The 16,333-nt window shown below is 37.7% G+C and overlaps 1 protein-coding gene across 1 annotated transcript in view; it reads left to right on the top strand.

Annotated features, from left to right (window-relative positions):
• The first annotated feature begins 83 nt into the window (after nucleotides 1–83).
• The window catches only part of LOC127643300 (cyclin-G-associated kinase-like), a 48,506-nt gene continuing 32,256 nt past the window's right edge, over nucleotides 84–16,333 (top strand). Inside the window, exons 1-7 of the mRNA XM_052125980.1 lie at nucleotides 84–411; nucleotides 4,848–4,909; nucleotides 5,475–5,534; nucleotides 8,972–9,086; nucleotides 9,904–10,046; nucleotides 15,177–15,302; nucleotides 15,970–16,059. Coding sequence (XP_051981940.1) covers nucleotides 270–411; nucleotides 4,848–4,909; nucleotides 5,475–5,534; nucleotides 8,972–9,086; nucleotides 9,904–10,046; nucleotides 15,177–15,302; nucleotides 15,970–16,059 — 738 coding nt within the window. The 5' untranslated portion in view covers nucleotides 84–269. The remainder of the gene's footprint in view (nucleotides 412–4,847; nucleotides 4,910–5,474; nucleotides 5,535–8,971; nucleotides 9,087–9,903; nucleotides 10,047–15,176; nucleotides 15,303–15,969; nucleotides 16,060–16,333) is intronic.

Here is a 16,333-nt window from a genome sequence, read left to right as displayed (position 1 = left end):
TTATGTATTTACATAGACCTGCCATACCAGAAGAGGGCTTGAAAGCAACTCATGTGCGTGACGTCACCGGCCCACGTCAGCACCTCGCGGAAATACCGCCGCAAGCAGGTCGATCGGAACCAGGAGTTGTGATGTTTTTACACTCGAATAGAGCGTTGAATATCATTAAACCCATTGTTAACTAGTCATATCACTAGTTGAGTTACTGCTGTTGTCCTGAAGCCGTATTCGGTTCCGGTTGATAAGCGCCACAGAAAAGTGGGGACAAAATGTCCCTGTTCCAGTCAGCGCTCGATTTCCTGGCTGGGCCCGGCGGATCCACCGGCGCCAGCCGCGATCAGAACGACTTCGTCGGGCAGGTGGTTGAGCTCGGGGAGCTGAAGCTCCGGATCAAACGAGTCATCGCAGAAGGTAAATGATTCATTCAATGTAGCAGCAGGCTAGCCATGCTAACCTCTGTTTGTTTGTATTAACCTATGTCTTTTATTAAAGAACAGCACTGCGTTGTATTACCATACTGTATATTCACATAATGTTGTTATTTCCATGCATACAGTGAATGTATATAATTGCGGTTACAGGATAATTGTGTGGATTAAATCCAGCTGGCTACGTTGTTAGCAAGTCACTTGTCTCTGATGCACCTGACCATTAACTCACATATTTCATATGTTCATCTTTATGTTTTCACTAATCTTGTTTGTTTTGAGCCATACAGATATATTTGTATGTATGTCATTTAATTCTATATTAATGGCACCAATATTTACTTCTATATAAATATGCTCTTGACCATTAATTAATAGTTTAAATTCATATTTCATATGGTTATCTGTATGGTTAAATTCTTCTTCAGATATTTGTATATCTATGCAAATATTGCAATGTGATGTTATTATATTGGAATACTATGGTACTGAAAGATTACCATATTCCTATACCATGGTATTTATGAGGTATTCTAATGTTACTTAAAGAGTGTCATGGTATATAGTGAATAAAAATGGCATTGCCATATTACATGTCTAAAAAAAAAAACATGATACCATCTTGAAAAAACTACATTGCTAAAAAGAAAAGGAAAGAAAAAGTGTATTGTTTTCAATATCTATCCCCCCCACCCACTCTCCTCCCCAATTTGGAATGCCTCTAAGTCCTTGTGGTGGTGTAGTGACTCGCCTCAATCCAGGTAGCAGAGGACGAATCTCAGATGCCTTCGCGTCTGAGACCGTCAATCCGCTCATCTTATCTCGTGACTTGTTGAACGCATTACCGTGGAGACGTAGCGTGTGTGGAGGCTTCACGCTATTCTCCACGGCATCCATGCACAACTCGCCACACACCCCACTGAGAGCGAGAACCACACATTATAGTGACCACGAGGAGGTTACCCCATGTGTCTCTACCCTCCCTAGCAACCGGACCAATTTGGTTGCTTAGGAGATCTGGCTGAATATCGAAATATTCTTAAAACAAGATAAGATTACTTGAGAAGCAAAACGACAGATGTTTTTTCTTGTTTTTGGAAGTTACTTTACTTACTTTTTATAAAAGTATAGTTACTTTTTATGCTTAAAACAAAGGAGAAAACAAATCGCTAAGACTGATTCAAAGGGAAAACAAGTTTATTTGTCTTGTCTTAGTTTTTCTTGTATTAAGCATAAACCCCACATAATTTAGCTTGAGTTCTCTGAAAACAAGACTTAATATCTTAATGTTATTCTGCTTCTCAAGAATGTTATCTTGTTTTAAGGATGTTTAGGGAGGCACCGATTAAAAAATCTTGGCCAGTACTGATACCTATTGATACAGAGTTTTAACAAAACAACATAGGCCGATACGGATATTTTCCACTTACCTTATTTTATCATCTGATCATTGTTTAATGTAGGAATCATGCTTGTAAAAATGTACAAAGGGGTACAAAAGCTTTTGAACCGTTCTAACAATACAGTACATCATTTCCATTGAACTTTGGATCTGTTGAACACATAGCAGGCCAACTTTTTGTACGTGTGCAAGGCCATGTTGTGATTTCAATCTTAATTCAAGCAATAATGATATTAATGTCTCAGAAGTCAAAGTGCTGGTTTCAAAGTGTTTTCGATGGTTTGGTATGTCTCATTATATAGCCTGTATGTAAGTTCCTCACTACTGTCACGTCCATCTATTGCGGTTTTTCTACATTAATGTGAGAATATAAATTATATATTACCTGTTCATAGGAGTGCCAGCCCGTCTACATATTGTGACTGTTATTAGCCTATTTCTGGATTGTGCATTTGAATTCGCAGAGTTTTAACAAAGTGTGTTAGTAATTAATAATAAATAAACAATCGGTTTTTCATATTGCCGTTTTCATGCTTATAACCGATATGTTGATGGTTTTTATTTGACCAATTATTGGCCAATAAATATCAGCAGCCGATACATCAGTGCATCCCTAGTTTAGATGTTTTTATCATTAAAACAAAAGACAAAAATACTCAATTGAGAATATGATTTGTTTTTGCCATGTATGACAGAACAATGGTACATTTAAGGTGCCATTTAACAGCACCTCATTTGCATATCCACGTTAATTATTTTCTTTACTTATGTCATAAGTTTATCAGTCTGTTTATGCTTTTCTTCTTTGGTTTGAGGCATACAGTTAAATATACATTCATCGGTCAGTAGCATCTTTATGTACATACAATTAAATACAATATACATAATCACTTAAATATATGAAAGACAGCTTAAAAACTGCTTATGTTGAATACCAAAAAGTATATGGACCTGTATTGTGTGTGTCAAGTTGTGTATTCTTGTTACACCCATAGTGTTGAGGTCTGTGGAATTACAAAAATAAGATCAGTTACTCCATAACCCCTCATAACTCAAGACAATCATTGACAGTCAGTGTTGCCCATTGGCTCAGCAAGGTGTCTTGTGGATATCTCAAGGTCTGTTCTGGGTAAACAAGAAGGGTTTACATGGGTTTGGTGAAGCTTTGTGATTAAAGATCTGTCCTGGCTGGTACCAAATGGTTCATGATTATCCATGAGCTATCACCATTGTGCCCTCAGAAAAGGCAGTTTGCCTCAGTTTGCATTACCTTTAATAAGTGTGCTGTCAGTAGACCTGTATATGCATTGTATCATGTTCTTTGAATCATAAAGACACTTTCTCATTTTGGTGGTAATGTATAGACTGAAATGATTAGCCGAATTTTAATCAGCCATGCATTGTGTCCGGCAATGGCTATAATAATAGAAAAGACCAGTTCAGATCTGATGGTTGTTAATGCTCAATATACTTCATATTTATCTAATGGCAGTTGTGTTTTGTACTTATATATATATATATATTTTTTTTTTGAGAATTTGTGAATGCACTGTAACGTGAAACTCTAAAGCTCCTTTTGATTCGTGCAGCCTGACTCAGGCCACGCTTGGTATTCATTTACCCATCGCCATGGTTACAGGCCGTTGTGGCCACTTGAGTTTGGAGTGTTTCGAAAGCGTCCATAAATACCTGGCATTGTCAATTTTGTTCAGCTCAAGACTTGCATACCTATGCGTAGCTTGTTGACATCTTTTATGTGTTCATAAAGCCATAATTTGAGAAAAAGTAGAAAATGGTCTTTAGAAATGTTATATATTGTTAATGAGTATTCAATATTCATGAATGTTCACCCAAAAATGAAAATTCTCTCATCATTTACTCACCCTCATGCCATCCCAGATGTGTATGACTTTCTTTTTTCTCCAGAACACAAATGAAGAATTTTAGGAGAATATTTCAGTACTGTAGCTCCTCAATGCAAGTGAATTCTGGCCAGAACTTTGAAGCCCCAAAAAGTACATAAAGGCAGCATAAAAGTAACCCATACGACTCCAGTGGCTAAATCCATGTCTTAAGAAGTGATCTAATAGGTTTTGGTTGAGTAAATGATGAGAGAATTTTCATTTTTGGGTGAACTACTCCTTTAACTAAATTCTGTGCTCGTGTAGTGTGAAATGGTTGCAGTGTTGATTCTATTCCTCTCTAGAGTTTCATGTTTAAATGTCATGCACTATACATGTATAATGTCAGTTTTGCAGGCTGTTTCTGGACCAATTAACATTACACTGAAAATCCAGTTTGTTGCCTGTTGTTCCAGCACAACCACCACACCATTTTATAGCCTCAGACCTTGTGAAATGCTGGTCATCGCAGAACATCAATATACCATGGGCATCTCAGTCTCTCTTCATTTCAGACTCATTACAAAACCCATCCCTTGAGTGCTTTGCTTTTCTTCTGGGAGGAAATTGATGTATATCCTCACTTATGTAGTGTGTAAACTGGTATGAGATGGTGATATGGTGGTGTATTTACAGGAAGTTCACAAAACTTAGGTTTCTTGATGATGAAATGGTGTGTAAGATGGAGGTTTATGGGAGATCATGTCAAAATCTGACTCTCTTTTAGGAATGATTCATCAGGCTGTATCATATCACAGCTGCAGCCGTAATGCCATACTTCCTTGTCTCGCTGTTTGTTTAAACTTCACTGCTGTTGGCAGTGGTTTCTCTGTTTATGTTATTAATGCATCATGGAAGTCTCATTCAAGTTATGTTTATAATGGGTTTTAAAAAAGTCTGAAAGGGCTGGAAGTTAGTGACACTAAGTCATCCAAAATCTTTTGTGAAATGCCACTCAAAAAAATGTCCCCTTTCTAACAGACCAATGTTTATCTTCTAGGAAATGTCTGTCTCGTATCCTGTTTGTAACAGAATCTTTATTAATCTCAAAACCAGATCAGAATTCATATTGCGTCACATATCTGATCATATAATTTTGTCTCGCTCTGTCTACAGGTGGCTTTGCGTTTGTGTATGAAGCTCAGGATTTGGGCAGCAGTAAGGACTATGCCCTCAAGGTATGATGATGTCGTCACATGGAAAATGATTTGACAGTCTCATGACAACTTATTATTTGTATGAGATGGTGAAATTCGACTTTCCAATCAACAAACAGAATCTCAAATCACTACAATACAGGCATCAAAGTTTAGCTGACCTCCTATCCAACACTTTATCTTAAGAAAGGAAATGTCATTGAACAAATGTAGTTACTCCTTCTATATTTATTCATGCTATACAAAGTGACCATGTATGTCAACAACCTGTAATACTCTTCCCTCGTCTTGTTGGGGAAGGAGTTAGACTTTATAATTACGGATTTAATTGAGGAAAAATCATTATGACTGGACCAGTTGCTGGTTTGTTTATTTTTCTCTATGGGAGTAAAAGTTGTACGTTTTTGTACGAGCTATCTTATGTGATTTCGCCATCTTGACTAATTAGTAGGAATTGTCTTGAGACTGGGTTGCTACTGTATTACAGATAATCTCAATGGATTGAGTGTGTACTGTCATTATATGTGTTAAGTGTTGAGTCATTAAGAGGCTACATTAAGTCACAACGGCATTATTGTGTTCGCAGAGGCTTCTCTCTAATGAAGAGGAAAAGAACAAAGCCATCATTCAGGAAGTCTGCTTCATGGTAAGAATTAAAAAGTGACAGATTGCCAAATTATTGGCTGAATTGTTAGAGCATATCCTAAGTAGATGTGACACAATAAAACATCATGTTAACCAAATTACATGTTGATGTTCCAACATTGTGTGTCATGACTAACAAAAAACATTTGTGTTTTTAGACCGAATCTTGGTTACTGTTTGGTGTATAAATTATAATTGAGATACATTTTTATTCTGTTTGGTATTATAATCTAAATACAAAGTTACTACAAATAAATCATGTTTCTATTATTTATGTTTTGATGACAGTCTTTTGCTTTGTTTGGGACATGTTCTGATTGGCTTTGATTTTTGTTATGTAGCGCACTAGTTCGCTTTCATCGTTTCATCATTTATATCTAAAGTGAACGTTGCAGCTGGACAAAAAAAACTGTTTGTTTTTATATCAGACTTGAAGTGTACATGCAGCCTAACAGACCTATTGCTTTCTAGTATGTCGTTAATATTAATCAAACAACAAAGAAAAGGAGAAAACCACATGCTGCTTTTGGCTGGATAACTTTAGTAGCTTTAAATGGGTCATGACATGACTTATTTTTGTATTTTGTTTCTCCCCATTTGGAATGTCCAATTCCCAAATGACATGACTTTAAGTTCTTTGTGGTTCACTTATAATATTAGTTTTTATTTTTTATTTTTTGTGCATTAAAAAAACTTTGTAAAACTTGATAATTTTCCTCCCTCATTCTGACCCTCTGTCAGAAAAGCTCTGTTTTGGTGCAGCTTCCCCTTTAAGAATTAACAGTAAACGCCCACTGATCTGATTGGCTCTCTGCTCTTGACTTACCTGCTCTCTTTACTTGCCATTTCACTGCTACTGGACAGGGCTACTGAAGTGGTAAGTTAAAGTAGGTGGTGTTGTGGAGGCGGTCCGATGCAAATTTCTACCACACTTTAGAGGCCTGAAACTCGACCCGGGGCCGATGGGTTCCGAGAACCTGACGGGTTTCGGGTCAGTTTTTCAAGAAGTACTTCGGGTTCGGGTTGGGTTTGTATGAATGAAAAATAAACGGCTTACCAAACTTGTTTCGTGCATGCGCACTTACAGACGTGCGAATGGATGAGTTAGGGGACGTTCACACCGAACGTGATTTTGCGCGCATGTTCTGTTTTCCCATTGTTTTCGACATTTGCACCGCATCTCGCTTTTTCTTCAGTGCCTCGCGCAGGACCGGCACATTTTAAACACCATGTCACATTAAAAAGAACTTCAAATTGTCAAAAACGCATGTTGAGACACCTGCGCTCTGTTGAATCCTTTGTGCTGCGTCTATATTGTTTTCAGCACAGTTGTCACAACGATTCAACAATCTAAACAAGTTAAGGCTGCATAGAGGGGACTGTTGCATTGTTTCATTTTATTTCACATTGTTCTGCACCAAGTGAAGTTTCAGCAAGTAAACGGTGAGGCAATCCTTTTTTCCCCTTCTGCTCTAGTGTACTGAGGGGCGACTGTGCCTTGTTAAAACTGTGTATGTTTACTGTTCCAGTACTGTTAAAAATGTTGCCTAAATGCTTACCTAAAATGCAGCCTATTGCAACAGTACTTGCTAGGAGGAGAAATTATATAGTAAGTGATTTCGGGTCAGGTTTGGGCTTAAAATCTGATGGTATCGTTCTGGCTGGGTAGGGGCGGGCCACACGGTCTCTGGTACGGTTTGGGTTTAATTTTAAGGCCGGTGCAGACCTCTACCACACGGTGACATCACAGAATGGGGGAAGTAGAAAATGAGTCGTTTTGGCAGGATGGTTTCAACAAATGCTCTTTATGCAGTGAGGAGGAAGTTTTGAGTTCTGAAACTTATAGTAAGTTTTTAATAATACAGCGAACTGTTATATGTGAAAATTCCTCATGTCATGACCTCTTTAAAAAGTATAAATGTATTAGAATCATACAGTGAATAACAGGAATTTAAGTAGCTTTGTCACAGCTTTTTTTTCCCTTTCAATTTCTGAATGTTCACTTATATTCAATACTGCTGCTAAAATAGCTTTAAGCACTGTTTTCTAAATTTGTATCTTTTATTTCTATTGTTTTTACACTCTTAAGTCAGGGGTGCCCAATACGTCGAGCGCGATCTACCAGTCGATCGCAAAGGCAATGCTGGTAGATCGCACAAAATTTTAATGTACTTTCGTTAAATTTTAATAAAAATAAATATAATGTCTTTACATCTTTTAGTTTCTGTCTGATTTGCACTTGACGAGTAAATATTGACCAGGCGAGGTTTTGTTTATTCAGTTGCCATGACAACTAGGTTTGCGCATACGCGCCTTCCAACGACTTCTGAGAACAGAGCGCGAAATTGCAATGCTACTGCCCGGATTAGGCAAAACTGTCTGATTCCATTCAGTTTTGCCTAATCCGGGCAGTAGTATCACAATTTCGCGCTCTGTTCTCAGAAGTCGTTGGAAGGCGCGTATGCGCAAACCTAGTTGTCATGGTAACTGAATAAACAACCTCGCCTGGTCAATATTTACTCGTCATCAGAATGAGGTAAATACCCTGGCTATTGTAATCTATTGTGCTGTAGGTGTTTTGGGTTTTGTTTTAAAACTGAATGATATCAACATTGAACATTATTATATATTTTGTTATTAATTGGAAGATGAATTCCATTTAGGGATACATGCAATAGTCCCAACAAGCATTTTCTTATTTTAAATGAAACTGTGTTTTTTTAGTTAGTAGATCTTATTGATTTGGTCATTTAAAAGTAGATCATCACACAAAAAAGTGTGGGCACCCCTGCTCTAAATCATTTTAAGATTCACACATTTCAATTTTATAACAAAATTCTATTCAACTTAAATGAGTCATCTTTGAATAAAATGTAAACAAAAAACTAAAATAATATAAGTTTTTATAAATTTTGTTTTGTTATAAGTCACAGTTCAATTTCAGATTTTAGGATTTCCATTTTGTTATGATATTGGAATGTGTAAATCTTAAAAATAAGCTAAAATATTTTTTCATTGTATTTGTTTATAGCTTGTAAATTTTTTTTTTTTGTTCTTTTATTACTGACTGTTTAATTCTGTTGGATAATTATTTGAGAACTTGAAGTAATGTTGACTTAAATTAGTTAGTATTTTATTCGAAATTTGCATTGAGAATTGTCAAATTGCTTCCATATGCCAGCAAAATTGACATTTTTACTGAAATAAACCCAAATGAATCAGGATTAATCATGAAATTGTGAATTGGAATTGAATCAGGAAATATTTATTGATCCCCAGTCCTAGTTGTGCCTAGTTAGCACACTGTTATTGTCTACCAGTTAATCTGTCACCATTACTCATTCTCTTTAACACTTCAGCACAAACCTTATCTAAGAGTTATAGGATGCTAAAACTATCCTCAGCGCTCTAACTTTTCTTTCCATGTGCTATATGTAGAAAAAGCTGTCTGGTCATCCTAATGTTGTGCAGTTCTGCTCCGCTGCATCCATTAGTAAAGAAGAGTCGGACACGGGACAGGCCGAGTTCCTCATCCTCACAGAACTCTGTAGAGGTACACACTCAACACACTTTTGTTAAAGCACATTAACACACTGCTCTAAACAAATGAATAATTATTAATTTTGGGATGGTCTCTGATTTAAAATCTCTGTTTCGTACATTTTAAATCTGACCTAGGTAAACAGAAAAATCCTTTTTCTAAAGGCGACACGGAAACTTGTCTCGGCCAAAAATTATAATTTTGTTCATCATTTACTCTCCGTCTCAATCTTGTTTGACTTTCTTTCTTCTGCTGAACACAAGCAAAGATTTGTGATTTGCATTGTTTGTCCATTCAGCGCAAGTCTGTGGGATCCAAAACTTTAAGCTCCAAAAGAGTATTCCATATTACTCAATATATTCTGAAGAGATACGATCGGTTTTGAGTGAGAAACAAAGCAAAATGTAGGACGTGTAATGGAGCGCAAGTAGTGGAATCGCCTCATGATCACACAGAGGAGACAGCAGATGAAAAAGGAGTTACATTTTGGTCTGTTTCTCACCCAAAGCTGTTCATATCACTTTAGAAGGCATGGATTAAACAAATGGAGTCTTATGGATAAACTTTATGCTGCCTTTATGTCCTTTTTGGAACTTGAAAGTGTTGGACCCCATCGACTTGCATTGTACGGACAAACAGACGTCATAATTTGTGTCCCATAGAAAAAAGAAAGTCACAAGTTTTAGACAACATAAGGTGAGTAAATGATGAGAGGATGATAATTTTGGGTGAACTGTCCTTTTTTTATATACATATTTCACTTTCTCTCATTCTTTCACTTTTGTCAGTTTCCTGTGTTTATACTGACCTCGCCCTCTGTTTCCTGTAGGTCAGCTGGTTGACTTTGTGAACAAGGTGGAGCAGAAAGGACCAATGTCATGTGACACGATTCTGAAGATTTTTTACCAGTCATGTCGCGCTGTACAGCACATGCACAAACTGTCTCCACCAATCATACACCGGGACCTGAAGGTGAGGCCCCTCCCCCTTTCAGACTGTGGTTTAGATACTTCAATGAGAGAGTTCACTCGCAGAACATCACATATGCAATATGAGCAAAGAAGAGGTAGTTATTGAGGAAGTAATCGGGTGAGTCTCATGAAAACACATCCAGGTCATTTTTCACCCCAAAATCAGAAAGAAAATACATACAATATTTAATATAATTTATTATGTATATTTTATATAAACATATTAATATATATTTTTTTACAATTAATATACATGTCTGATTTAATTATATATATATATGTACATATACAGTTCTGGGCCACTGCAAAATGGTCAGTTTCTCTGGATTTACTATTTATAGGTATGTGTTTGAGTAAAATGTTTTGTTTTTTTTTGTCTCTTTTCTAAGTACTGACAACATTTCTCCCAAATTCCAAATAAAAATATTGTCATTTAGAGCATTTATTTGCAGAAAATGACAACTGGTCAAAATAAAAAAAGATGCCATGTTTTCAGACCTTGAATAATGCAAACAAAACAAGTTTAAAAATGAATATGAACAACACAATACTAATTTTTAACTTTGGAGTTCAGAAATCAATATGTGGTGGAATAACACTGATATTCAATCACAGCTTTCATGCGTCATGGCATGCTCTCTACCAGTCATTCACATTGCTGTTGGGTGACTTTATGCCACGCCTTGTGCAAAAATTCAAGCGGCTCCACTTTGTTTGATGGCATGTGGCCATTCATCTTCCTCTTGATCCTATTCCAGAGGTTTTCATTGAGGTTCATGTCTGGAGATTGGACTGGGCATAACGGGTTCTTGATCCAGTGCTCTTCCATCCACTAATTGATTGACCTGGCTGTGTGCCATGGAGCATTGTCCTGCTGGAAAAACCATCCTCTGAGTTGGGGCACATTGTCAGAGCAGAAGGAAGCAAGTTTTATTCCAGTTGTACATGGCTTGACTTAAAGATTAATCTGCCCAATTCCAGCCTTGCTGAAGCACCGCCAGATCATCACCGATCCTCCACCAAATTTCACAGTGGGTGTGAGAATCTGTGGCTTGAAGGCCTCTCAATGTCTCCGTCTAAACATTAGACAACCAGGTGGAGGATCGTGATGATCTGGGGGGGATTATTCTGCAGCGGTCTCTTAATTTTTTCCAGAGCTGTGTGTGTATATGTATGTATGTATGTATGTATGTGTATAATATATATATATATATATTAGTATCACACAAAAGTGAGTACACCCCTGACATTTTTGTAAATATTTGAATATATCTTTTCATGTGAAGAAATGACACTTTGCTACAATGTAAAGTAGTGAGTGTACAGCTTGTATAACAGTGTAAATTTGCTCTTCCCTCAAAATAACTCAACACACAGGCATTGATGTCTAAACCGCTGGCAACAAAAGTGAGTACACCCCTAAGTGAAAATGTCCAATTGGGCCCAATTAGCCATTTTCCCTCCCCGGTGTCATGTGACTCGTTAGTGTTACAAGGTCTCAGGTTTGAATGGGGAGCAGGTGTGTTAAATTTGGTGTCATCGCTCTCACACTCCCTCATACTGGTCACTGAAAGTTCTATAGGAAGATTGCAAGACCCTGACACTGAGCTGCAGCATGGTGGCCAAGACCATACAGCGGTTTAACAGGACAGGTTCCACTCAGAACAGGCCTCACCATGGTCGACCAAAGAAGTTGAGTGCACGTGCTCAGCATCATATCCAGAGGTTGTCTTTGGGAAATAGATGTATGAGTGCTGCCAGCTTTGCTGCAGAGGTTGAAGGGGTGGGGGGGTCAGCCTGTCAGTGCTCAGACCATACGCCGCACACTGCATCAAAGTGGTCTGCATGGCTGTCGTCCCAGAAGGAAGCCTCTTCTAAAGATGATGCACAAGAAAGCCCGCAGACTAATGACATGGATTACTGGAACCATGTCTTGTAGTCTGATGAGACCAAGATAAACTTATTTGGTTCAGATGGTGTTAAGCGTGTGTGGCGGCAACCAGGTGAGGAGTACAAAGACAAGTGTGTCTTGCCTACAGTCAAGCATGGTGGTGGGAGTGTCATGGTCTGGGGCTGCATGAGTGCTGCCGGCACTGGGGAGCTACAGTTTGTTGAGGGAACCATGAATGCCAACATGTACTGTGACATACTGAAGCAGAGCATGATCCCCTCCCTTCGGAGACTGGGCCGCAGGGCAGTATTCCAGCATGATAACGACCCCAAACACACCTCCAAGACGACCACTGCCTTGCTAAAGAAGCTGAGGGTGAAGGTGATGGACTGGCCAAGCATGTCTCCAGACCTAAACCCTATTGAGCATCTGTGGGGCATCCTCAAACGGAAGGTGGAGGAGCATAAGGTCTCTAACATCCACCATCTCTGTGATGTTGTCATGGAGGAGTGGAAGAGGACTCCAGTGGCAACCTGTGGAGCTCTGGTGAACTCCATGCTTAAGAGGGTTAAAGCAGTGCTGGAAAATAATGGTGGCCACACAAAATATTGACACTTTGGGCCCAATATGGACATTTTCACTTATGGAGTGTGCTCACTTTTGTTGCCAGCGGTTTAGACATTAATGGCTGTGTGTTGAGTTATTTTGAGGGGACAGCAAATTTAAACTGTAATACAAGCTGTACACTCACTGCTTAACATTGCAGCACGGTGTGATTTCTTCAGTGTTGTCACATGAAAAGGTATAATCAAATATTTACAAAAATGTGAGGGGTGTACTCACTTTTGTGAGATACTGTGTATGTTTATATATATATATAAAAACTGTATTCAGACATGTAAGATTTTTATTGTCTTATTTAAAAAACAATTTGCATGAAAAAAAATTAAGCTTATTTTTAGGACTATTATTAAGATGTTTTACATTGTAACATTATTTTTAATGTTATTTTTTTTTGTTATAATGCAAGTTATTTTTTCTTTTGATTTTGGCTGTAAATATGACCCGGACATGTTCTTGACAGGTTTTCTGAGATTCACCCAAAAAGTCATGACTCATGATTTTACCATGGTTAAGAAGTGTTGTTATGCATGATATGAAGCTTACCATGGTAAAATAACTGTGATGCATGGCCTTGATTTATTTATTGCTTTTATACAGGTGAAACTCGAAAAATTAGAATATCGTGCAAAAGTTCATTAATTTCAGTAATTCAACTTAAAAGGTGAAACTAATATATTATATAGACTCATTACAAGCAAAGTAAGATATTTCAAGCCTTTATTTGATATAATTTTGATGATTATAGCTTACAGCTTATGAAAACCCCAAATTCAAAATCTCAGAAAATTAGAATATGGTGAAAAGGTTCAGTATTGTAGGCTCAAAGTGTCACACTCTAATCAGCTAAACACCTGCAAAGGGTTCCTGAGCCTTTAAACGGTCTCTCAGTCTGGTTCAGTTGAATTCACAATCATGGGGAAGACTGCTGACCTGACAGTTGTGCAGAAAACCATCATTGACACCCTCCACAAGGAGGGAAAGCCTCAAAAGGTAATTGCAAAAGAAGTTGGATGTTCTCAAAGTGCTGTATCAAAGCACATTAATAGAAAGTTAAGTGGAAGGGAAAAGTGTGGAAGAAAAAGGTGCACAAGCAGCAGGGATGACCGTAGCCTGGAGAGGATTGTCAGGAAAAGGCCATTCAAATGTGTGGGGAGCTTCACAAGGAGTGGACTGAGGCTGGAGTTACTGCATCAAGAGCCACCACACACAGACGGGTCCTGGACATGGGCTTCAAATGTCAAACGTCTTACCTGGGCTAAAGAAAAAAAGAACTGGTCTGTTGCTCAGTGGTCCAAAGTCCTCTTTTCTGATGAGAGCAAATTTTGCATCTCATCTGGAAACCAAGGTCCCAGAGTCTGGAGGAAGAATGGAGAGGCACACAATCCAAGATGCTTGAAGTCCAGTGTGAAGTTTCCACAGTCTGTGTTGGTTTGGGGAGCCATGTCATCGGCTGGTGTTGGTCCACTGTGCTTTATTAAGTCCAGAGTCAACGCAGCCGTCTACCGGGACAATTTAGAGCACTTCATGCTTCCTTCAGCAGACAAGCTTTATGGAGATGCTGACTTCATTTTCCAGCAGGACTTGGCACCTGCCCACACTGCCAAAAGTACCAAAACCTGGTTCAATGACCATGGTATTACTGTGCTTGATTGGCCAGCAAACTCGCCTGACCTGAACCCCATAGAGAATCTATGGGGCATTGCCAAGAGAAAGATGAGAGTCATGAGACCAAACAATGCAGAAGAGCTGAAGGCCGCTATTGAAGCATCTTGGTCTTCCAGAACACCTCAGCAGTGCCACAGGCTGATAGCATCCATGCCACGCCGCATTGAGGCAGTAATTAATGCAAAAGGGGCCCAAACCAAGTACTGAGTACATATGCATGATTATACTTTTCAGAGGGCCGACATTTCTGTATTTAAAATCCTTTTTTTTATTGATTTCATGTAATATTCTAATTTTCTGAGATTCTGAATTTGGGGTTTTCATAAGCTGTAAGCCATAATCATCAAAATTATATCAAATAAAGGCTTGAAATATCTTACTTTGCTTGTAATGAGTCTATATAATATATTAGTTTCACCTTTTAAGTTGAATTACTGAAATTAATGAACTTTTGCACGATATTCTAATTTTTCGAGTTTCACCTGTAAAACACCAGCAGCAACATTATGATAAAATAATAATTTTCTACTCAAAAACTTGTTTTGATAATAATTGCAATAATTTCTTTTTGTGAAAAGTAGTTGTATCGCAATAAGTAATATTGAATATTAGAAGTAATACTGCAAATAAATAGAAAGCAGAAAACTGTTTATAGTTGCCACAAGTACAAAAAAATGAGTGGTCTCAGGTGCGTATAAAGTATGTTATTTTCCTTTTTTTTCTTAGACATGACTCATCAAATCAGATTTTAGTGGTGGAACTATCCATTTTATAAATTGTGATTTAATGTTGTCAGCTCTATCAAATGTTGCTAGTGAAACCTGTCAAAGGCACATCGCAGCCAAGCCAGCCAAATCGCAAAAACTAAACATGTTGTGTGTGTGTGCATTTTCTCACCTGACTAGTGCCTAATAGTTGAGTACATTGATAAAAAATGTCTTCTATTTGCAGATCGAGAATTTGCTAATCAGTCATCAGGGCACCATAAAGCTGTGTGACTTCGGCAGCGCCACAACCATTGCACATTATCCAGACTACAGCTGGTCTGCTCACAAGAGATCGATGGTAGAGGACGAGGTAAGAAACTAGAGTCTAGTGTTCTTTCCCAACCAGGCTATCCGGTTGTAACATATTAACATAAATCTCAATTTCAAGTTTACTTTGCCATGACGTTATTGTCATATGGTTGGTTTATTTTGCCATAATTGCGATTGTGATTCGTCGAGTAATGCATAATATTTATGGAAATTATTACATATGGCCAGGGAGACATATTTTGCGCTGATTGACTGTTTCCTGGTGAAGCATTTAATGATTAAATTGTTTTGTTGATTTCAATTAGTTTGTGTTTCTGGCCCTCAGTTATTGGGAGTAAATTCAAATGTGCAAATGCCACATTTCTAAATGAACATCTGTTTGCACTTCTTAAATGGAAGTTTATTTTTTAATAATGACCCCTTTTTTAGCAAAAAAATATAAAATATTTTAGCAAAGTTTGTAATGCGGTGTATATATGCTTTGTAGTTAATTGTTTGTAGTAGTAGTACAGTATGTTTAGGGTTAACACAATGCTAAAAAACTGAACAGTTGGACTAAATGGCGACCGAGAGGATATTGATTTTTAACATTCTTGATTCATCAATTATTTATTTGAATTCACACCGGCAAATCTTTCACACAAAGACCTATTAAATAATAAATGAACCCTCCTTTTCCCCTTTCTCTTTCTCGCTCCCTCTCTCAGATTACTAGAAACACGACTCCAGCATACAGGACACCAGAGATGATAGACCTGTATTCCAACTACCCAATAAATGAGAAACAAGACATATGGGTGAGTTTGGTTATTGTGAAATAGGATGTGCAACTGATATGGTGACGTCTGATAAAAAGAAACATAATTTCAGAGGAAGAGCAAGTTATTACATTTTATGAAAGATTACAAAGTAATGTGAATATTTTTTTTCTTCGAAATATTGTGCATTGAAGAATCGTGCACAGTAAGACTAGGAATGTATTGTAACTAGTGCTGCCTGTTGAGTAAAATATTTAACTATTATTTAATAGCAGATTTTGAAACTTGACTTTACATATACTTCTTTTCTTGT

This window comes from Xyrauchen texanus, chromosome 4 (assembly GCF_025860055.1).
Source record: "Xyrauchen texanus isolate HMW12.3.18 chromosome 4, RBS_HiC_50CHRs, whole genome shotgun sequence".
NCBI classification, from domain to species: Eukaryota; Metazoa; Chordata; class Actinopteri; order Cypriniformes; family Catostomidae; genus Xyrauchen; species Xyrauchen texanus.
Note: the sequence above shows the minus strand (reverse complement) of the source record. Positions and strands in the feature narration are given on the sequence as shown.